This window comes from Lindgomyces ingoldianus (genome assembly GCF_010093535.1).
Source record: "Lindgomyces ingoldianus strain ATCC 200398 unplaced genomic scaffold BDR25scaffold_19, whole genome shotgun sequence".
In the NCBI taxonomy this organism is placed as follows: domain Eukaryota; kingdom Fungi; phylum Ascomycota; class Dothideomycetes; order Pleosporales; family Lindgomycetaceae; genus Lindgomyces; species Lindgomyces ingoldianus.
Window position 1 is genome coordinate 112,920 of NW_022985180.1, and position 21,979 is coordinate 134,898.

Consider the following 21,979-nt stretch of genomic DNA (forward strand, 5'->3'; position numbering starts at 1 on the left):
TACTTATAAAGGCTGTCTAGCGCGTTAATTGCTTAGTGTTGTGTAAAAGACATTATAAATAGCTGCAGCGTGTTATAAGAAAAGTTTTAAGTCTTATTTAAAAGCCTAAAGAGTAAGCTGTATCTAATGTTCTTTAGAAGATTTAATCTAGTGTTGTTGTTAAGGCATTATGTAGATAGGTAGAGTTTAGTGGGGGCTTGGCAAAAGTGGCCGGCCAACCCGTGTGGCCGGCCAACCTGTTAGGTACGTTATACAAATTTACTCTCATCTTCTTAGACACTCTGCAGACAGCTGCAAAAAAAACGTGACGTTACAAGCCACAATGTTGTCATTAGCCCGGACAAACCTGAGGAGCGTCTAGCCCGTGGGATAAATTTACCCGAGGACTTTCCGCGACAATGCCACGTGATCGTCGTGTAAGCAAGCGTTAGCCTTCCCAGCCACCAATTCAAGGTCGCAAGCCTAGCCTTCGGACGATTTTCTCTCTTCACTCCATCGCCGCTTCAGCACGGCTATTTTCCCCTCGGCTCCAACCCTTCCGATACTGCACTAATTGTCCAATCGTCGAAGATCTGACGCCCATGTGCTGAGAACAAAGGAGGAAGGTGCTGATGACCTCTTTTCCCGGGACGCCGGTTCTTATACGAAGATATGATGTGGGAGAGTGTATATAGACTACGCTTCGTGCTTCTCACGACATTGGTCTTCTTGTTGAGCACTCCGATTGTTTCTGCGGGACTCGGGTTGATTTCGCAGCCGAAGATGTTTCGGGAGTTGGTATGCGGTGCACAAACACTGCAGGTCACTGTGAAAGCTAACAACATCAGGTCTCAGCAAGCGTTGTGCTTCTGGCCAGTATGCGAAAAAATCACTTCCGATTTTATGTATATTACTTACTGGAGTAGATGGCCCTTTTCCCGCTGCAGCATCCACACATTCCGATCTCCGCCTAAACCACATTCAAGTCATTGGCACGCACAATTCATACCACCGTGAAATCAATCTCGCTGAACGCACAATCTTCGAAAAATTCGTGCCCTCGCCTCAAAATTACTACTATTCACATTCCATGCTCTCTGACCAACTACAATACCAATTCGTCCGCAGCTTAGAACTCGATCTCCATTCCGATGAAAAAGGAGGACTGTACTACCCACCACTCATCTGGACCTTGAGTAATTTGACAGATGAGCAGAGGCCATTCAATGGGGAAGTGTTGAAGAAACCCGGAATCAAAGTTTTCCACGTCACAGACTTCGATCCGAATGCTGTTTGTCATACTTTCATCGATTGCCTCAAGAACTTAAAGACCTGGTCCGATGCAAACCCAACGCATGTTCCGATTCTCATCGACCTGGAACTCAAGACCGACGCCGACGCCTGCATCATCGGCGGCGTATGCGCCGAAGAAGCCAAGAACTGGACCCTTTCTCGACTCCTCAACATCGACCAGGAAATCCGTTCCGTTCTCCCTGCAAAGCAGCTTCTTACGCCCGATGACGTCCGCCAGAAAGGACTCACCCTCGAGCAATCTGTTCTACAGCACGGATGGCCTCGGCTTGATGATGTGCGCGGGAAATTCATGTTCTATTTCGACAATGACCCGAAAGCCAACATCACGACTGATCCAAGGAACCTGTACACCGCGAACGGCCATGAATCCCTTCAAAACCGCACCATTTTCACTAACGCGTTAGAGGGGTCTCCAGATTGCGCATTCATCAAGCATAACCAACCCGTTGGCGCCGACCTCGTTGAAATCCAACGTCTAGTGAAGAAAGGCTATATCGTGCGAACGAGAGCAGATGAGCCAATCAGCACAGTCTTAGCGAAGAACACGACAATGCGGGATTCCGCCTTCAAGAGCGGGGCGCAGATTGTTAGTACGGATTTTCCGGTGTATAGATTGGCTGCGAGATGGGATTGGGATTATGTGACACAGTTGGAGGGCGTGAAGGTCGCGAGGTGTAACCCAGTGACTGCACCGGGCTGGTGTCGGGATGGGATATTGGAGTAGAAAGACAGAAGATAAACCGCTATCGACGTTTTCCCTAGTTTCAGCGAGAAATTAGAGACAGCTAACCTGAACACAAACCACGTTATGTGATAGCATTCAATAGGAATACCGTGAGCAGAAGAAGCAAGGTCAAATCCCATGCACATAGTATTAGCAAACATCGAAGGGAATATTTTTATTCCAAAATGAAGCTTGCAGGCCTCTAATGTTGTCACATCAGTATCAACATTCTCGTACTTGCTCATTAGCAAAGGTAATGTTATGTAGAATCCGTTCTAATCCCTGAACTTCTCAACAAATTTTTCTAACCCATTGTCCTAAAACGTTATCATGACGATGCAATCCCAGCCTAAAATCAAGCACTCCCAAAATGCACGCGTGTCCTTACCGCTCGATATCGTCACTAAGCCGGGGCAGTGACATCCTATCCCCACTAGTTCCCAACCCTGCTGTCCATCGCCGTTTAGGTAGCTGCCTGCGTTTCTTCGGTGGAGTGCGGAGTCCCCTGATACGATGGCTGGCGCAGGTGGGTCGGCCTTTGGCGCCAAGCGGCTGACTTAGAGCGCTGGTGCGTTGGTAGGGGTGGTGCTTGTGCTGCTACTGCTCCCACTCCTCGTTTCGTAATAGCGGGGATAGAATACTCTTCCGTACCCATTTCATCATTGGGTTACATCTTTGTTCCTTATTCTCCTTGACCAGCTTCATGCGCTCTAGGTCGGATTCCCCGGGTGATCTGGCAACAAGAAGTGTCTCCTCTTAAGTTGGGGGGCTTTTCTAGTTCGTAATGCTCATTTTGACGAGGTGCTAGGATGGAGGTGCGGAAGGACAGTGGCAGCATCGTACAGGATGTAGATGGCGGTGCTTTTTGGCGGCTCGGGGCCAATTGGTGGCAGGTTCCTCCTGGTGGGCAGGTAGAAAGGGGGTCGGTGGGCCGGTGCAGTGTGATGTGTAGCCACTCGCTGTGTATGTGGTTTCGTGGAAATATGCTGTTTTAAATTCCCGGCTACAGCCAGCTTTGGTGCGAGTGTGCACATTTGGGGGGGCAGAAGTGGATTTTCAGCCTTACTGTTCTTACTGAATAATCTCATCGGAACGTAAAGTGTGAAGCTTTTGGGAGCAGCAGAGGCACGAGGAACCCGATTGGGTTCTAAAAGAGTGTTCCTAAGAGTCAACATATGCAAGGGGCGAGCTAGGAAGCAGGGTAGGCAACATATGACTAAGCATGCAGCAAGCAGTAGGTCCTGAGCATTTGGCGGAACTCGGAGAGCCCCGGAACAGCAAACAAAAGTTTCTCTGATGAGTGGTGATGGTTTTGATAGCTGTATGATAGATGTAGCGGTTGCGATGAGTAGTGATGGCAGGCGTCGAAGTGTAGTACTGTTGTGTGGCGGGTAGGAAGTGAGTGGCTGTGAACATCTCAGTCAGGAGCGGAATAGGGGTTTATAAAAGCAGATCTGGTCTAGCCCTGGAGAGTGACCCGGATAGTATCAGAATGCAAGGGAAGCAATTGTTGAGCGAACGACAAGCGCGACCCGAACATTTTACTAGGAACCTTGGAACCTTGGAACCTAGGGCGTTTGTGGGGTGTGCCGTCAAAGCATTATCGTGAGATCCGTGAGGACATATCAACATCGTCAGACTGATATATCCTGAAAAGGGGCGGGTAAGTTTCGACACTACCATGAATTCCTAGCTCTAATCCCTATACAAGACATCACCTTGATGAATTCATATCTCAGCTATCTCACACCAAACAAAACACTCTTAAGGATATGTTCGCATATGAAAGGCTAAAGCGCACAGTTCCAACTCTTTAATTTCTCTCAACCTCCTAAACCCTTACCCAGGTCTCCGGAGTATGTTAGTAGAGTAGGTTAATTCCCCGTCCAATATTTTGCCAACGCTGCGACAAGTTGTCGTAGCTGCAGTGTGCCTCGTGGCGAACGATGGTGATATCACCGTGCGTTGCTAATTCACCAATTTTAGTCTCGCTACAACAATTCAAAGAAACAACTTCTAATACTGATCTGGGGCAAGGCTGCATGTTCAAAACTTGTCCTTCTGCTGTCTCATTAGTCCTTCACTCGACTACACCAAAACTACCCACCGTTCACTCGGGCAACACCACAGTTCAACGATAGCGAACACCTCCAAATGTATCACTATTTATTAAGCTCAAATACGCCAAAAAGGGAGTCAGTTTATTTCTACAATTCGACAATGGCATCGACTTCCTCGTCGCTACTCTACCATATGCAGAACATTTGACTCCGCCTTCGGGGCAACTATAACCTCATCATAACATCCTAAGTCTCGTAGAATGTATACAAAGCTCTACATCTTCCTCAGAAGCAAGAACTCCTCATGTCTCGTAAAAAGGCTACCCCAAAGCCAAAACCCCTCTTTCAACCTCCCACCTCTCCCCACCTCAGATCCTCTCTACCTCTTGCACCCCTCCTCAATTACCGCCGCCTCTCCTAATTCCTTCATTCATACCCTAAAGTCCTTCTCATAAACCACCAGGTCATCCATGTACTCCCAAGACCACCACTCCCACCATCCAAAACTCAACTCCGGTTTTGACCACGCCAAATACTGTAGCTACTGCAGCTGCAACCACTCTCCCAACTGTAGTCCATTCGGCTACGCCAGCTCAGGGGTTTGTTGTAAGCCATAATTGGAGTTGGGATAAGAGAGCTACTGAGCCTTGGCGGCTATTTATGATAGATAATTGAGCACCTGCCAGCGGTCTTAGATTTCAATTGCAAATTTCTTAGCCTTCTATCTGCAGCAGTAGTAATTGCGACCTCCTCTGCTCAATTTATGCCCCAAGGCTCTTATATATAGAAGACTGGGACCAGGAATCAATCAAGTGTCTACAATGGTGTAGCGCAGCCAAGATATTTGCAGACTTCCAGAATAAGAGGGTACAAGAGCTGTCTCATTAATTGTGATTTTGGCTTTACTTAACGGTTATAGATTCTCCTTCCGCTTCGGAGCAATCTTCTGCCTTTTTACTTTCCCTTCCGATACCTGAGCAGGGGTTGCGCGCAAAGAGTGCTGGGGTTTCTTGGCATGCGGAAGCTCGTGTCGAAGGAACAGGGGTTAGTTTGCCCGGTCAAAACATACCTAGTCATTTTCATTCTACAGATGTTACACGATGTTCAAGTTACTGAGATGAGAGAGAATTATTAGAACAAAGTCCATTTGAAAGAGGGGCATCAATGAGAACACACATTGCCATATTCCTATTCAGCCAATCTCCTAGCAACCCCACCCTCGTGTTTTCCCCTTCTTCAAAACCAACCCTTCCGTACTTCCCCACAAATTCATCCGCACTCCGCACTCCGCACTCCGCACTCTGCACTCCGCAACCCCTAACTACCCTTCCCCTCCGTCGCCTCCATCCTCACGGGGCTCTCCTGCCTCCTCATCGCCGCTTCCTTATCATCAATCTCGCCCCCTTCAGCACGTCGAATCTTCTGGAACTCCACCTTCGTCTTCCATGCTGGAATGTGATGTTCGAACATCTGTTCAACTTCCTCGAGCGTCTTTCCGGAAGTCTCTGGGAACATGAAAAAGACGTGAATAGCCATGGTAGTACAGAAGACGCCGAAGATGATGTAGACTTTCCACTGGATGTTGACGAATGCCGGGGGCACGAAGTACGAGAGTGCGAAGTTGAAGATCCAGTTAGAGCATGTGGTAATTGCGACTGCCTTTCCTCGAAGACGGAGGGGGAAGAGCTCGGGTGGGTAGATCCAAGAGACGGGTCCCCAAGTTGGGGCGAAAGATGCGACAAAGAGGTATGTGCAGGCGATGACAGCTCGTGCAGGAGCGCCCTTGATTTGCCATGATTCTTCGGCAACGTGGTCAACGCCACCAGGGGGAGCGGGAGATCCATAGGTTGCCATGAGACCTGCATTAGCGTACATCCAGGTTGCCATGAGTGTTGCACCGATGAGGAGAGGCAGGCGGCGACCCCAGCGGTCGATATATACGAGGGCGAAGATTGTCATGCCGACATTAATAACGTACTGGATAGATGAAGCAATTAGGTTGGTGTCACCAGACAAACCAGCCATGCCAAACACATACGTAATATAGTACATCTAAAAGGGGAGTTAGTAATTCCACTAACGAGAAGATTCTCCAGGTCTGACACACCATGACATTCATGCCAGTCAACTGACTCCAAATTTGTGTGAATACACCAATATGCAACCGATTCAGCATCTTCGGCTTGAAGAGCTCGAGGAAGGAGGCGTCCCTGTTTGCGCGCTCGAATTCAACCATCTCTCTAATCTCGCTCAATTCGAGGAGAACGAATGGAGCGTTCATGTCACCTTTGGAATGGACCAGAGCAAGGACAGAGTGGCAGTCATCCCAGCGATCCTTCTTAGCGAGCCAACGTGGAGACTCTGGTAAGAAGATCAGGCCAAAGTAAAGACCGATGGCAGGAAGCATCTGAAGGCCCCACGGAACACGGAATGCCGCAACTCCGTTGATGTAACTGCAGCCGTACGAGATGTAGAACATGATCAATATACCCCAGGTGATAGCCCATTGCTGAGCTCCAACGACACGACCACGCTTAGATGGTGGAGCAAGCTCAGAAACATATACGGGAACTTGAGCCGAGCATATACCGACCGCGATACCGTTGATGAAGCGGCCGACGACCAGCATACCAATATTCTGCGAGGCGCAGACCAGAATTGAGCCAATGCACCAGATTATGCATCCAATTTGAATTGAAGTTTTGCGTCCCCAGATATCAGAGAGGAAACCCGAGGCAATGGCACCAAGGAAGCTACCTCCCGGCATACTAGCAGTTATACCACCTTGGACATCACTCCTGGGCCCAGAGCAGTCAGATTCGCCGTCAAATCCTGGGCCATGAGGTCCTTGGTTGAAGTAGCATTTGTATTGTTTCGTTCCAAGGCTGCAAAGTGTTAGAATTCCATCATTTACAAATGGGTTACTAAAAAGTTTCTGTAAGACCTAAAGCATACATTGCGCTCATTGATGAGATGTCGAAACCGAACAACCCACCGCCAATAACGCTAATAGCGGTGATGACATAGATGTCTGAAACATGTTCGCATCAGTCGAGAACACACAGGTACGTGGGGACCGTTTTACTTACTTCCGATCATGGCTGCTCTTTTTCTCCCTCGGTCCAGCCAGTTGGGTAACCTACCAGACTTGAGAAAACCAGAAGAATAAAAAATGCGGGTATTCAAAGCAGGGGAAAAGTGGGTTTATATCAAGGAGCAGGACAGGAGCTCGGGGTCCCAGGAACGAAGTAACGTGGTTCGGCCTTTGGGACCCCGCAATATCAGATGCCCTTGTGACAAGTTTCAGGACGCGGAGTTGCTGATGGATTTCCTGACGAGGTATAAAGTCCGCAATCATCGATGGTAAGTGGCTGATTTTACTCACCCAAGAGTGACAACGGTAGCTTGACAAGGGCGACTGGAGTTGGAGACTGTGAGAGGACGAAAATGGTGGCATGGACACGGCGATTAAGTCGGCGGTCGTACCCGGAGTTACGATTTTCATGAGCTTGTGATCGAGAGATATGATCATCATGACATACCCAAACCGACCAGCAGATGAGCTCAACCTTCTTAGGCAACAACCAATAAATTCATATCTTTTTACCAGATCTTACATGGGCGTTTCTTCTTTTCCTCTTCACGTACTTTTCAACACCATAACACGTGGTAGTGTTTTTCTCAATGCAAGTATTCGCAACCTCAAACCCCAGTGACGTCATAGCTCGTCACGCGACTCAAGCAGGGTGAATGGATCATAGCCAATCCGGTCACAACGCTGACCCAACAATCCCGGTTTTCCGCACGCCATGTAACCCTCTCACGTTAGAGGCTTGATACCGTTGCCGTCGATCACCGCCTCCGTTGGGAATGAAAGCTTGACTAGTAAGCCGATGTGCCGAGACGCCTTAGCCGGCGCATGAAAAGTCTTTGAAGGCACAACCAACATCCTCTTCCCAGCGTTTAGTGACCGACGTGGCGTGCTGTCAAGGTGTTGGAAGCGATGGGGGGTGCTGCGGGCGCTGAGAAGCGTTGTAGCGACTTCGGCCGTTGGGTTTCCGAAGTAGGATGGAATGTTGTCGCGGAGTAAGGGTTTCCTCGGACTCGGATTCGCCGAGCCGTGCTTCGCGCTTCGAGCCACTGTAAGAGAACAAATTTGCTTACACGGTATTCCATGCCGACAAACAAGGTGTTGATGCTTGTCAATTAAATGTGATGAGATGGGACGAGAAGCAGAAAAGCAACCGCAAACGGGGTATCTGAAAGTAAAAGAATGGACAGAAAAGCCTGCTACAACTTTTCTACGAAGTTACCCTTAATATTCCCCTCTCAGAATCACTTCGAGTTTAAAACCCATCCCACAGCCTGTGCTGCAGTCGGATAAATATCCAGATGAGGAAACGCGCATCAGCGATCGATGCTTCTTGTGAAACACGGAATTGAACATTCTCAGGTCACCAAACTGGCCCACCCACACATTTCGGAACTCGGAATCGCAAGGTAAGGCTATCTTTGTGTAGTATAGTTTGTCCAATCTCACCGTAGCAAGATATCATGATCAATAGCTTGGTAGCTCACATCCTGGGCGGAAAAGCTCCCTTGTGTATGAAAGTGACTCGAGATAGAACTCCATACCGCACTAAGGGCTAGTCGGGCTAGCAGCCATCTAACTTCTACCGTAGGCACCAATATACCGTGGCAAACGTCTTAACCACCCGCTTTCTTCGCTTTATAAACGAAAATGACTCTCTACGAATGCCGACAGAGCGAGAGATGTCAACACAACCCCCAGTACTTCAAGAGCACACTCCTTCAAAGTTTTCGTATCTGGAACACGCAAACACAACTGATATCTAGACTCTAACGCAATGGTCCTCCCATCATATCCCGAATCCCCATCTATTGCAACATATCCTCCAATCCCTCCCCAAGCACCTCCTCCACCATCAAAATCCACCTCTGCGTCTCTCTCTCCACAATCTCATCATCATCCTCCCTCAATTCGCTAATAAACGGCAGCATCTCTGGCAACAACCCCAGCCATTCCTCGCCTAGTCTCTTCGTTAAACTCTGCTCACACATGACCGTCGCAAGCCTTGTCTGTGTTTCTTCTGCGCGCATGTATTTGAGTAGAATTGCATTGATTTCTCGGTGGTTAGAGAAGGAGGATGACGCTGTGGCGAGCTCAGTGATGGCTGGGATGATGTCGTTAGTTATTTCAGCGGTTGCGGAGATAGTTAGTTGCTTCAGGAGGGGGTGTAAGATTGTCCCATAATGCGATGGCGCTTGCCAGAATCCTGGTGGAAAGGTTAGTGGGTGCAGAACATGAATCTCCGCACGGAGTTCATACCATCTTGGTCATATTGAAAGCTCTTTTGAAGGGCTCCAAGGAGAGGTTGTCGAAGTCCGTGTTCGTCTCCGTAGGTTACAAGATGTTCCAAAAGAAGAGATGCAGGCTTCACAATGTAACTCGCGTAGCTCGTAACAATCGACTGTAAAAGTTAGTATAACCCTTACGGAGTCTATAAGTAGTTTCGGCGACATACTTTAAATCTGTCAAAGAAGGCTGTCATGAACTTGAAGAAGGTCACAGAGCGCGCGATGCCGTGAGATATACGCTCGATTGACAAAGGATCTGCCCACTTGACTAGCTGAACAAAGAAAGGTCGGAATGTAGCATCGTTCAGCTTTAGGGTCATCGAGATAACCGCTTCGACTAAGGAATCTTCTAGACGATCTAATGTGCCCTCACTGTATGCGTCTTCGTTGTGGATTTGATTAATTGCTTGTCGAAGATCGAAGGCCCTGAGCAGTAACGAGAATAATGCAGGGCTCGCCCGGATTACTGTCGACTTATCGTGATTCTCGATCGCGAGGAGAAGAAGTTCAAGGTGTTCATGGAATGCCTAGATAAATTTCAGAAAACAGCGGAGGATAGTGTGAAACTAGACGTACCTTATAACCTTCACCCAAAGCATGAGGCAGAGTCGTTCCAAGAGAAGTAAATATCTCTTTCGCCCCGACACACCTTGCTATTGTCCGATAGAACTGGAGTCTATCCTGATCACATGCTTCACTTAGCTGGGATAAAGCCGACCGATGCGAGAGTTCGAGCGCTCTACTCATGTACTCCCCAGAGAACATAAAAGCTAGATGCTCAACTATATCAGACAGGAGAGCAAACACCGCATTGTGCAGACCATCATTCTTTCTGTCAATACTCTCTTCCAGATATTGGAACGCTTTGGGTAGAACGATTGGTAATAACGAGATTGCCTCGTCGCCTTCCACAACGGGTACAATAGAAGCGAGACAGAGAAGCGACAATATGCGTAACCGATCATCGCCGCTTGCCAGCGAATGTGGGCTTGCGATTGTTTGCGCAATAGCTGCAACGGCTGGCGGATCCTTTTTACCAAACCTCTCAACGATTCTATCGGTGCAGCTAACGGAAGTGATCTTAACATCGATGTCTTGAGACTTTTGTAGGACTACTCTGATTGCAGGAAGGAAACTTAGAATGGCCGAAACAGAGGTCTGTTCGTTTTGTGACACCTTTCCTGCTCTAACCTCGACTGATTTGATGGCTGCAATTTGTACTTGATGATCCGCATTTCGGAGAAGCAATTCGGCGGATTTGATGAGGTCCAGCGTAGGTAAGAGATCGAGGCAATTGGCAAGCACACGGCTGCAAGATTGGTAAAGTCCGGGTTTACCCACCACTTTCTTAGACAGCTGGATTGTGGCCTCCAAGATTTCAGCGAAAACACTACGAGCCTCCGCTGAATCAGCACGCTTCACGAACGCTTGGACGATGTGACTTCGGAGTGCGCCATCAACAGCCAGGTCCGCTAGAGAAGATATTAGGTTCGTCAGCGCATCCTCCACTTGAGAAGGTTTCTTTTCGTTCAGGCCAAACAACGTATTCGAAATCTTTGGCTTTGGGCTAGCTGCCTCGATAACAAGGGCGAGGTATCCCTTGAAGGTCTGTAACGGTCAGGGATAAAATATCTAGCGTGTTCAGTAGAGTAATTACCTGGAGAGTTGCCATAGGATCGAACTGTTTCAGCAGCTGGGTGATGAGTTTCCGTCCGCTGGTACCAGATGGATACCTATCAACGAGAAGGGCAATGATTGCATACAAGGAGTCTTCGGGACCGAGGGTCCGTGCCAACTCGCTGAAAAGTTTAAGTCGTCTAGGTTGAGGGATATGTTCAAAAGCGGCTGTGAAACTCAGCAGTAAATCTGCAACTCCGGTTAAGAAATCTCTGGACTTAGTCTTGAGTGAGGCAGCCAGCTGTGGCACTACCTGCGATATGGTCTATTAAAGGTGAGTGTGTAAATACTGTATTCAGAAGGAATTACGTACTTGATCAACTACATGAGCGGAGTAACCATCGTCTTGGCGAACCAGGGATGAGCCGATAAAGGTGAATATAGGCATAAGGTTGTGGAGAACTAACTCGGGTACCCAAGATGCTAGACTACCAATCAGAAGTAGCGCCGCATTCTGCACTTGATGGTTGGTCGAATGTCGAATGCAATCAATAAGAAGATCGGCACGGACAGAGCTACGATACTCGGCTGGATCCTTATTCTAGTTCGAAATGTCAGCTTTGTCTTATACTTTCATGGAATCAGACATACCTTGAGTTTATCGACAATCGGTGATAGCGAGTCAAGGACTAGGCTCTGTAAATAGGCAAGATTTGAACCAGATTGCTGCTTGAGTTGCTGAAGCTCGCCAAGAATCGCAAACAAGCTTTTGAATAGCGCTGGATGATTCGAGGGATTCGAGCCTTGTACCAGCTCCAAAACGAGTGTTAATCTACGCAGAACGACTGCAGTTTCATGTGGAGATTGTAATTCAACCCGTGCCATCTCGGAGCGGCTTGTCTTTCTTCTCTTCGTAGCCGGCGGTCCCTCAGGCATACGAGTTGTGGCTGGAACACTTTCAATGAAGGCTGTGAGAATATTTGTGCCTAATTCAATGTCGCGCAGAGTTTCTAGTGAGCGTTCCTTGCGAACCTCGTCGAGCTTGTTGGTATGCTTCTCCTTTAGTGCAAGATCTAGAAGGCACTGAGCCAATGATAAGCGGTCTTCCGATCTCAGAGATAACCAGATGGTATTCAGTCGGTCAAATGCAGCGCCCTGGAGATCCATTCGCCCTTCGTTAAACTTTCCCTGTAGGATATTGCGAAGGAGACTCGCGCTTTCCGAATCTCTTGGTACGAGGACATTCAAATGCGCTCGATCCACGTCGGACACATCGAGTTTCTCCAGGTTGCAGGTGATTCTAGTATCTGAGCTTGTCAGAGAACACCAATTGCGCACAAGAGGGAATAGAGTGTTGAAGCGAATGTTTACGAAAGAGTTTTCCGAGGATTCGAAAAGGGGAAGAATACGGAGACGGAGACGGAGAAGTGGTGTAACGGCGACGTGACTGCTCAAAAAGGCGAGATATAAGCTTCTTTCAGTTGATTTCAGCCCTTTCGCACTTTTGTCTTTCGATATTTGAGTTCCCTGTAAAAGAGTCCTGATGGATGTAATGGCATATTCAGAGTCCATCGCGCATTCTTCGAGAATCGGAACAAGAACTGATGCGAAAAATTTTGCGGTTTGTTCAGGGGCCAACAAGCATACTTTTGAAGTGTTTGCACCGTACAAATCCGAAGATCCCCAGATATGAATTCCAGGCCAGTCTGTCATGGCCTTGGTGTTCTCGGCTAAAGTGACAGTGCATGTAGCAGCTGCGCGACGGACGTCTGATGATGGATCTGAAAGCGCATACAAAAGGTAGGGGATGAGGACTTGAAAATCAACAGTGCTGTCGACCTCCTCGACTAAAGATGTGGTCGCGCGGAGAGCAGCAAGGCGGACCCGATTAGAGTTTGGGCCACACCACAACCGGATCATGAAACTAGGAAACAAGGTTCCTTGGAAGCCCTCATCTCGCCGAAGTGCTGGCCGGCTTAGGAAATGACTGAGCTGGTCACCTTGAATAACAGCCTGTTCAAACGCACTTGTAGCTTCGTCGAGAGATTTTGGAGGCACAGTATCGAGGAAGGAGGATTCAGAAATATCAGGGAGAGAAATTTGTGTTTGGCTGTTGATATGCGCTGGTGCTCGTTCAGCATCGGCCATGTCCTCGTCTGTATTATCATCGCTCGTTTCGCTAGTATCAACTAGCGGTGATAGGACAACCCCCAGCGACTCGAAAACTGCCTTTCTTGCATGAAGCATCGTCTGTAGCTTCGCAGAAACAGGGCTTGATTCGGTCAACTTAGCGATGAGATCAAGGAGCTCGCGATGTTGGGTCGACCCCGGAACAATTTTCCGAAGTAACCGGAGCAAACTCGATAACGAGATCTCGACCTGGGAATCATCAAGTAGATGGGGGTCCATGGCATTTTGGAAGAAGAGTTGAAATTCCGTCGAGTTCGTTGCATAGCTGAGACGGTGGAGAGCGCCTAACGCACATCCAAGAGTGAGTCGTCCAACCCGACATTTATCCGCCAAAGACTGCAGTTTCCGATATAAGTCGGGAGTTTTGAGAACCCTCTTCACAACCGATGCGGGGAGGTGTGCCTGGGACCTTTCCTCGGCTACGATGGCCAGACACATCAGGGAACTCTCCATCGTCTCCTCTTCCTGGCTCAGCACCACGGCTTCCATCAAAGAGTCAAGAACTTTATCCTCGAAAGCGCCCTTTGTAGCCAGGATAATGATGATCATGTACGAGCCCAACACAGCCTCCTGAGCCGTGGAGGACTTCAAACATTCATTCAAGACGGGGAGGATCCTAAGGAGAATCTCGTCCATTCGTTGATCTTGCACACCCTTCCTTCCCGAGAGTGAAGATTCAAGGGTGGCATCAATTGCTTGAGTTGTAATGCCAGACCAGAATGAGAGGAGCGGAGGATTCTGGTATCCTGCTTGTAGAACCTTTACTACATGATTTTGAAGAGCGTTGAAGAAGGCAGGTGTGTGGGCTGCGGTGTATACAATGGTTTGTCGGGGGGGGTTCTTCGGCGGGGTTATGTACGAGAAGAGGAATCGCAATGCCGGTGGCGGACTCGATGGAAGTATCGATAAAAGGGATAGGAACTGCGGAGTATTGTGGTATGGGAGGTAGGTAAGCACAAGACATTGCGTGTTGTGCTCGTGGACGCTATAGAGCAATAAGTAATATGTCGGCGCTCTTCAGAAGCTGACATACCGGAACCGTCTGACCAGCCACTCCAAGGCTTTCTCGGCGGGCTTCAGCAGTAGCCGCGGCCCCACCAAGGCGATAAATGCCTCCAAGACGGAGTCTAGTTCTTGATTCTCTGCCTTAGTCATCTGTGTCCGATCCTCCACTTTGCTCTGCTCGCTGAACAGAGTCCGCGCAAACGGCGTGAAACGATGGTCGAGCGCACATAGGTCGCGAAATCCCTCGTAACATACTAAGTAGACGGCGTCGAACGATTGAGAGGCGGCGACTTTAGGCTCGAAGAGCAGTGACTTCGCGTGAGCGGCCTTTTGCGCCTTGAGGTCGAGTTGACGGGTGCTCTTGGCCGCAATTTCTGCAAGCTGCCCTTGCAATGAGGTTAGACGCATGGTGGGCATATTGGCGCTTCAACGGCTGACGAAATAGGGGCCTGGAATTGTAGAGTCCATCAGCTGTGCTGGGATAGGACAAGAAGCCGTGAAATGCAAATTGCGAGGGGTGAGAGAGGTAGACAAATGCATCTCAAAATTTAGCGCCAAGATTTTGCCAAGGTCCTCGGAAGTGCGCACGGGCCCTCCGCATTGCACCTGCACCTTCGGCTTCACCTGCACCAGCTCCTCAGTTGATATCCAAGTGCAGCAATCCAAGCCATGAGCCGTAAAACCATATTCTGGAGCCTGCGTTGTACGTGCAACTCACCCCACAGAGCTCTTAGTATCGCAAGGGGTGCTTGCCAGCTTGTCACGTCGAGCCATGAATGCCAACGTGCCTAAGTTTGCCTCCTTCCGGCCAAAGCCAAAGGCGCCAGCAGCCCCTCCTGGAGCGCCGGCTCGACACGAGAAACAGGAGCGGCCAGAAAAGCCTCCAAACGACAAGAAATCCAAGTCTGCGATTCCAAAAAGAAGACGTTCACGAACTCCGGAGAGGGACCATGGTGACTTGTACTTTACCGACAGAAAGGGAGACCCGGCCAACCTGAAATACGGGAGTCTGGACCGGCGTCAAGTTCCATCCTATCGACGTTTTGGAAGTGGCTTCATTCTGGGCGTCACGGGTGACAGGAGGATTGACCGGAGCCTAACTACTGAAAAGGAGATCGTCTTGACGCCCCCGGTATCGAATCGTAAGCCAGGGAGGCTTTTAACGTCGAAACAAGCCTTCAAGGGTAGCGTGCAATCTACGCATTTCATAAAACCAGACGCGAACGTGGAGCCGAACCATGACTTAGACTACATCATCCTCCCTAATACAAGGCGGGGGAGATGTAGCTCAGATACGGTCCTCTATCCCTTAGGGGTTGAAGCCAATTATCGCTCAATCTCAAGAAAAAGCGATGTAGAGGATTCATCTGATCCAGACACCAGATATGACTCGGACCCTGGAACCGATGTCGTAAATCCAGAGGTCACCGAGAGGAATACTGTTCTGACAAAGAAGACGCGCGAACATCCTGAAAGTCTCCAGCCCTGGTTGGACCTCGCCGACCACCAGGAGGCAATGATGAGAATGGGTCGGGCAGATTTTTCTGCCCATCTCAGCGGCTCGGATAAACGGCATCTCGCAGATATCAAGATCTCTATATATGAGGAAGCCCTCAAAAAGATTGGCACCAATCGCGAAAATCGGGTCCAGCTTCAGATCTTACTCATGACTGAAGCATCGAAGCACTGGGACAGGGGGAAACTGGTCAGGAAATGGGAGGAGATCTTTGCCAATCACGCCGACAGCTTGGAACTCTGGATAAAGTACCTCGATTTCGTGCAGACAAGTTTTGTTAGTTTCAAGTATGAAAGCTGCCGGATCACCTTTAGCAGGTGCTTGAAGGCCCTCCGTTCGGGGACAAATCCTATATCGCCAGCGGCTTCTCTCCACCTCATTATCCGCATGACGTCAATGATTAGGCAATCTGGATATCAAGAATTAGCCATGGCCATATGGCAAAGTATACTCGAGTTTCATCTCATGCGACCTGGCGATAAGAAGAATGAGGAGTCTCTTCGCCAATTCGAAGAATTCTGGGAGAGTGAAGTTCCTCGCATCGGCGAAGTGAGCGCAAAAGGCTGGCGATACTCGGATCTGGATGGCTCTGTACAACTTCCTCCTCAGAGTCCCTTGGCTTATCCGGAGAAGTCGGCTTTAGACTTGAGGGTATTCCATATGCAGGAGTTAGAATGTATGGACAAGCTACGGTATGCTGGTCGTACGACTGACGACATTGGAGAAGATGATCCCTTTCACACAATTCTGTTCTCAGATCTGGATGAATACCTATTGTGCATACCACAGGATACTCCCGATGTTCTTCTAGTTGGGGCTTTTCTCTGCTTCTGCCACCTGCCTCCACTTGCTCGAACCCCATCGGATTCCCAGATATGGCGCCTTGATCCATTTCTCCACGTCGAGCTGCTCGGCTCCCGTGAGACTCAGTGCGAACAATCAAGCTCATTTTCGCAAGCTCTGAGCCTGTTCAGAGACTCACCTGCTATAAATTTCCAGATGACGACAGAGCTCCTCATTGACCAAGGTTTTACCACTGTCCATGAGTCTTTTGACGCGGTATTCGTTCAGCGGGTGCTCAAACTTCTTGCAACAGATGTCACACGCGATGAGATTCTTGGAGAATATCTCCTTGCATTTGAGTTCAAGTATTTTCCCTCCGCGGTCTTCAATACTGCAAAGCAACTCCTCAAAGCGCGACCAACAAACTTCCGTTTGTACAATGCATATGGTCTAGTTGAGTCCCGTGGTGGGAGCGGCAAAAGAGCAGACAATGTTTTCCGCACTGCACTCTCCATGAACAAGAGTCAGATTCCTTTTGCTGCGCCTGGGAGTCTGCAGCTCTTTGATAGTTGGGTTTGGGAAGCTTTACGTCACGGAGACGAAAAGGAGTCATTCTGGCGACTTGTGTCTCCAAAGGGACAAACGACTCAAGTGACGCAAGGGAATGGCAAGGGACCCGACCAATCTACTATCCTGCGCGCTCAAACTGTTTTTCGCGACGGAAAAGATCGTTCTCTTATCAGTCGGGACTACTCATCCGCTATTCTCTTTACCTCACTTCTGGCCCTCTTGGCATACCTGTCTAGCAAAACAAATCCTATCCCCGCTCTTGCAGTCCATGCCAGTCTATCTAACTGGTTCGAGGAACGAAAGCTCGGTGGTAGCCCTATGGCAGAGCTACACGCTCAAGCGATAGCCAAGCTCGTGACATACTATGCATCAAACGCAGCAATAGTCAAGCCATCATTCCTCCGCGGCGTCCTAGAACCTCTCATAACTCGATTTCCTAGCAACACAATTCTTTTATCCCTTTATGCCGCGAACGAAGCCAGATTTCCGATCCACGATCGCGTCAGGACCATCATGTATCGAGAAAGCTCTGGAAGAGGCAACGAGAGCACCATCGCTGCATGGTTCTTCGCGATACACTTCGAAATGCGAAGAAGTGAGATCACAGGCTCCACCGGCCATTCGATCCGCGCGATATTCAAAAGGGCTGAGGAGGGTGTTGGTGCCTACTGCCCTGGTCTCTGGTGCAGTCACGTCCTGTTCGAACTTGAGGAAGCAAGGAGAGAGAAGGCGAAGAGAGGGTTCAAGAAGCTGAGAATGGATGGGAAAAAGAGCAAGCAAGACATTCATGTGGAAGAGTGCAATCGGAGGGTGAAGGAGACTTTCTTCCAAGGCTTGACGCATTTGCCTTGGTGTAAGGATTATATGATGCTTGGGTTTACGCATCTGATGAAAGACGATATTCTCGCTGATGATGAATTAAGGAAGATTTACAACATTTTGCTAGAGAAGGAGTTGAGGATTTACGTCGACGTAGAAGAGAGCGAGGCTTAGTTTGCAGGCCGGTTACATGTGCATTCCCCTTCGAGATCATCGAATGACACCCGGAGCGCTTGTCTGCCTACGCGAAACTAGTCGCCAAACAACGTGCAGGATTACATTACTACATACCATGCGTGCATTTCAAATTTGAAAGTCTATCTGACCTCGTACTCGCTTCCCAGCTGTGCCCTGAAACAATCCTCCTGCTTCACATTGTTCAGCTTACATGAAATTCACTCGGCCAACAACATCTCATTGGTCTCTGAACTATCACGTTGTCACTTCCCAACCCAACGCATGAGAACGTGCACATCGCACTGTCGCTCCCATGTGGTCCTCACCTGGAGCAACTTCAGTTTCCGCGGCTTTCGCCTCGTGGGAGCCTGGGTTTTCGTACAAGTTCCTGGATTTGAGCTATAGGTCATCAATTAAGTTTCATGCGCCTTAGCCCTCGTGTTTTCACATACAAGGGCAAGTTAGTCGTCGAAAGTGAAGCTCGAATGCGCAACTTCTGAAGTCGCTTCACGATTCCAACTGTGGAAAAGAAAATAATTGATGCGTTGCCAAACCTGCATTGCAATCTCACACCCAAACCAAAACCCCCAATCCATTCAAAGCCAGAAGTCCATTTAGACTGCCGGTGCAACTAGTTCCCCAAACTGATTCCATCGCATCACCGCCACAATCGCCACGATCCTGTCCAGCTCGCCCCAGCCTCCAGCAAACAACAAAGCTTTCATGCACCATACAACTACGCCACACCAACCCGAATTCTTCGCAAATCCCAGATCTCCTAATTCTCCGTGCGGCGTCTACTTGTTGGTCCTTGCGCGATTACATTTAGCAGCATACACGATTCGTAAGATTATGCAGGGATGGGCGAATCCTGATAGTATGTTGGGGGAACGGGAGGCGTAGACAAAGGACGTCTTCCAAGTGAGCTTGGACCTATAGAAGGTAACTTAGAGGCAAGATAATTGGATGAGAGCAAGGAACGCGATGTTTTACCTTCGTGAAGGAATCGCACGAGGCTAAGGAGATGGCTAGATTGTTGGAAGTGCAGAATGGGCTGTGGACACACGTTTCCTGCTTGGACATTTGGGAGGTAATGCGGTTGTTGGTGGCGTCGATCATGCGGTTTCTAGAACATGTAGGTAGAGAAGGATGGTAGAGAAGGATATGGAGGTGAAGGGGTGGTGAGGGGAATTGGTTTGGCGGGTGGGGGAAGTATAAAGATGGGCGATGTTTCCCTGAGGAGTGCATCAAACCAACTCAACAGATCAACAGTACAAGAACGGAGAATCTCTAACTGCCTCTTTCTGCAAATTTCTTTCCAACCATACCCAACCCACTCGCTCCAACATGAAAACCGCTTCCACCCTTACCCTCACCCTCACTCTAGCAGTCCTGAGTCTCGCGGCTCCTGCTCCCAAACCTGCAGCCAAAGCAGTAGCAAGAGCAACAACGTCGCACGTTATCATTGCCAAAGGCCTTGGTCTTACTGGTGAGAAGACCACAATTGAAGTGTCCATTGATCCGGCGACATGCTGTAAGCCTCCCATTCCACAAACCTCGTCAGGGGAGAGTGTGCTACTAACTAAACATCTTTCAGCGAACCTCCCATCCAATTTCAACAACGCAATCAAGTCAATTCTTCCTGATGCTGGGATTTATTGTATGCTTTACGAGTAAGACCCCCTCGTTCTCTCCCAACATCCAACTCTCCCATCCCAAATTCGTCACCAAGCAATAATCATACTAATTCTGAAAACCTAGTTTCCCGGGTTGTGAGATCGATGAATCCGTCCCTGATAGCGGCAGGACATGGGGGATTGATCACCAGATTGATGATCTTTCGGATCCGCAGTATAGCTACAATTTCAATGACAGAGCGACGAGTATCTGGTGTGCGCCTGTGTCGTCCGGGGTAAAGAAGGAATAGGCTAGAGATTGGAGATGGGTGGAGGGTAGGAGTTGGAGGGATGACTGGTTGGGTTGATTTTTGGTACATTTTTGGCATTGAATTATAGATTTGAAGCTTGTTTAAAAGATCTTAAAGTACCTTTGACGTCCTCTCCGGTGTGCATAGCCCTCCAGTCCATCGGGGCAACGAGATTGTAAACTCCATCGAGCAAGATACCAGCGTGGGGTGATTATAGGAGGTGCAGATTCCGAGGGGGAGATGATCGGGCCTTCAAAGCCGAACTAGATCCGCGGAGATAGCGACTCTGGAGGGAAGCAGAGGAGGTAAGCTTATGAATAGTATCTCTAACACAACGCCAAAGTTACATACGATGGTTGCCATCCTTCGCATCTTCATTGTAACATTCTTATCGTGTGTCTTACCGTAGCGCCTAGCCTGTTTCACCACCTTAGCTCTCTCAATTATACCACAGCAGTATCCACCAAGTAGGACTGCATTTTATATTGCGTTGCAGACTTCACAAACTAAAATAGTGGCGGGGGACAGGCTCTTAATGCCGGGCCATAACGGGTGCGCCATGTAAGTCTGGTTGGGGTGCCAAGTGTCGTAATGCATCCTGGGCCAATAGCGTTAATTAACGTAAGCCGCTGTAGGACTGGCGTCTTTGTTGGAACGTTACGAACTTTGTTGTCACGTTCCTGTATATGGACTTAGGTCCTCCCACATCTTCTCAACCTTGCTGTTCGATCAGCTAGCCAATCTCACGATTCCCAATCTTCGACATTAGAAGGTTGGACCATATATATAGCGATGGTGCTATCAGTAGCTACTCAGTCTTCCGAGACCACGTCATCCGCTTTTCAGCCAAGGCTTCTGACTGGCAGACCGTAATTCTCTTTAGATGTCGATATCCAAAATATATTCTTTCCCCTGAATCTAGTCGGCCTCTCTCACGCAATGACTTCCAGGCGCATTCTTCTTGCTTCCCTTTGCTTCGGTAAGCCTTCTCCCTGTCAAATGCGATCAATACAGTGCTAAAAGTCCGCAATCAGCCCAATCAGCGTACTCACTGGCAGCCAGCCCCACCATGACTGACCTTAGTGGCAACTCCCTCCCCTCACATAGCGGAGTTCAGGAACCCGTCTTCCATGGCCCACCCCCCAGAATCGTGCGCATGTACACCGCACACGCCATCCTCGCTTGTCTTGCCTGGGCTGCCGTCTTCCCCATTGGCGGCATCATGATCCGCCTCCTCTCATTCCCCAGGCTCCTCTGGGTCCATGCGGGCTTTCAGATCTTCGGTTTTTGCATGTACATCGTAGCCATCGGGCTTGGTGTTGAGCTCTCTATCAACCCGCGTTATTGGCACTTGAATAATAAGCACGTCATAATGGGCCTGCTCATCTTTGTCTTGTTCTTCTTCCAATCTTTGACAGGCTATCTCCATCATGCTAATTTCAAGAAATACATCTCGCGGAACGTGTGGTCGTATATTCATCTCTGGACCGGGCGGGTTTGCATCACGCTCGGGATTGTTAATGCGGGGTTTGGGTTTGAGATCACGCATAAGGGGACGGATAGTTGGCAAGTCTTCACTTATTCAGTTATTGCTGTGGTTGTTTGGGTGGGCTATGCTGTTAGTATTTTTGTTGGTGAGTTAAGGGGGAAGAAAGCTGCTGCCCAGAGCCTGTCAGCTGATAGTGCGAGGAGGAAGTCTTTGGAGTCGGGGGCACTGGAAAAGAAGGAGAAAGAGTTTTCAAATAAAGAGGGGAGACGCCAGTGCGCTCTTGTTGAGGAGATAGTGTAGAATAAGTTTCTGGATAGACCTTAAAAAGAGAACCGTTGTTGCTGGAAACCCAAGAAAGGGAAAGGGGAGGGTCTTGATGGATTGACGACTTGACTCTTTCATAGATATATTTACCGTTATATTAGTATTG

The 21,979-nt window shown here is 48.9% G+C and overlaps 6 protein-coding genes across 6 annotated transcripts; 4 read left to right on the plus strand and 2 right to left on the minus strand.

The window, feature by feature from the left end:
- The first annotated feature begins 483 nt into the window (after nt 1-483).
- BDR25DRAFT_304186 (uncharacterized protein) lies at nt 484-2,183 on the plus strand. Its single transcript, XM_033690155.1, has 3 exons — nt 484-777; nt 828-855; nt 906-2,183. The coding sequence occupies exons 1-3, from the start codon at nt 763-765 to the stop codon at nt 2,015-2,017; spliced, it is 1,155 nt and encodes a 384-aa protein (XP_033546562.1). The 5' UTR covers nt 484-762; the 3' UTR covers nt 2,018-2,183.
- A 3,211-nt stretch (nt 2,184-5,394) lies between these two features.
- Nucleotides 5,395-7,176, minus strand: BDR25DRAFT_314978 (high affinity glucose transporter; the record flags this gene model as incomplete). Its single annotated transcript, XM_033691492.1, has 4 exons — nt 5,395-6,129; nt 6,185-6,962; nt 7,033-7,108; nt 7,167-7,176. The coding sequence occupies 4 exons, from the start codon at nt 7,174-7,176 to the stop codon at nt 5,395-5,397; spliced, it is 1,599 nt and encodes a 532-aa protein (XP_033546563.1).
- A 1,518-nt stretch (nt 7,177-8,694) lies between these two features.
- On the minus strand, nt 8,695-14,755 carry BDR25DRAFT_263051 (uncharacterized protein). Its single transcript, XM_033686799.1, has 8 exons — nt 14,297-14,755; nt 11,725-14,248; nt 11,447-11,674; nt 11,114-11,398; nt 10,033-11,064; nt 9,624-9,983; nt 9,428-9,569; nt 8,695-9,374 (listed from the first exon to the last, which is right to left on the minus strand). The coding sequence occupies exons 1-8, from the start codon at nt 14,683-14,685 to the stop codon at nt 8,977-8,979; spliced, it is 5,358 nt and encodes a 1,785-aa protein (XP_033546564.1). The 5' UTR covers nt 14,686-14,755; the 3' UTR covers nt 8,695-8,976.
- A 175-nt stretch (nt 14,756-14,930) lies between these two features.
- On the plus strand, nt 14,931-18,256 carry BDR25DRAFT_288090 (DUF1740-domain-containing protein). The gene has a single exon (XM_033688369.1). It carries the CDS (start codon nt 15,041-15,043, stop codon nt 18,128-18,130), a length of 3,090 nt encoding a protein of 1,029 aa, XP_033546565.1. The 5' UTR covers nt 14,931-15,040; the 3' UTR covers nt 18,131-18,256.
- Nucleotides 18,257-19,480: 1,224 nt separating this feature from the next.
- Nucleotides 19,481-20,060, plus strand: BDR25DRAFT_314981 (uncharacterized protein; the record flags this gene model as incomplete). Its single annotated transcript, XM_033691493.1, has 3 exons — nt 19,481-19,667; nt 19,731-19,806; nt 19,895-20,060. The coding sequence occupies 3 exons, from the start codon at nt 19,481-19,483 to the stop codon at nt 20,058-20,060; spliced, it is 429 nt and encodes a 142-aa protein (XP_033546566.1).
- Nucleotides 20,061-20,806: 746 nt separating this feature from the next.
- On the plus strand, nt 20,807-21,849 carry BDR25DRAFT_370338 (uncharacterized protein; the record flags this gene model as incomplete). Its single annotated transcript, XM_033697137.1, has 2 exons — nt 20,807-21,039; nt 21,095-21,849. The coding sequence occupies exons 1-2, from the start codon at nt 21,000-21,002 to the stop codon at nt 21,847-21,849; spliced, it is 795 nt and encodes a 264-aa protein (XP_033546567.1). The 5' UTR covers nt 20,807-20,999.
- Nucleotides 21,850-21,979: the final 130 nt, after the last annotated feature.

Bases quoted from the DNA above. Each gene is read 5' to 3' on its own strand.
- BDR25DRAFT_304186 (XM_033690155.1), top strand. The intron at 856-905 runs GTATGCGAAAAA...TTACTGGAGTAG, and splicing joins AAGCGTTGTGCTTCTGGCCA to ATGGCCCTTTTCCCGCTGCA.
- BDR25DRAFT_263051 (XM_033686799.1), bottom strand. From the start codon at position 14,685: ATGCCCACCATGCGTCTAACCTCATTGCAAGGGCAGCTTGCAGAAATT. The intron at 11,399-11,446 runs GTACGTAATTCC...CACCTTTAATAG, and splicing joins CCGCTCATGTAGTTGATCAA to ACCATATCGCAGGTAGTGCC. The intron at 11,065-11,113 runs GTAATTACTCTA...TGACCGTTACAG, and splicing joins ATCCTATGGCAACTCTCCAG to ACCTTCAAGGGATACCTCGC.
- BDR25DRAFT_288090 (XM_033688369.1), top strand. From the start codon at position 15,041: ATGAATGCCAACGTGCCTAAGTTTGCCTCCTTCCGGCCAAAGCCAAAG.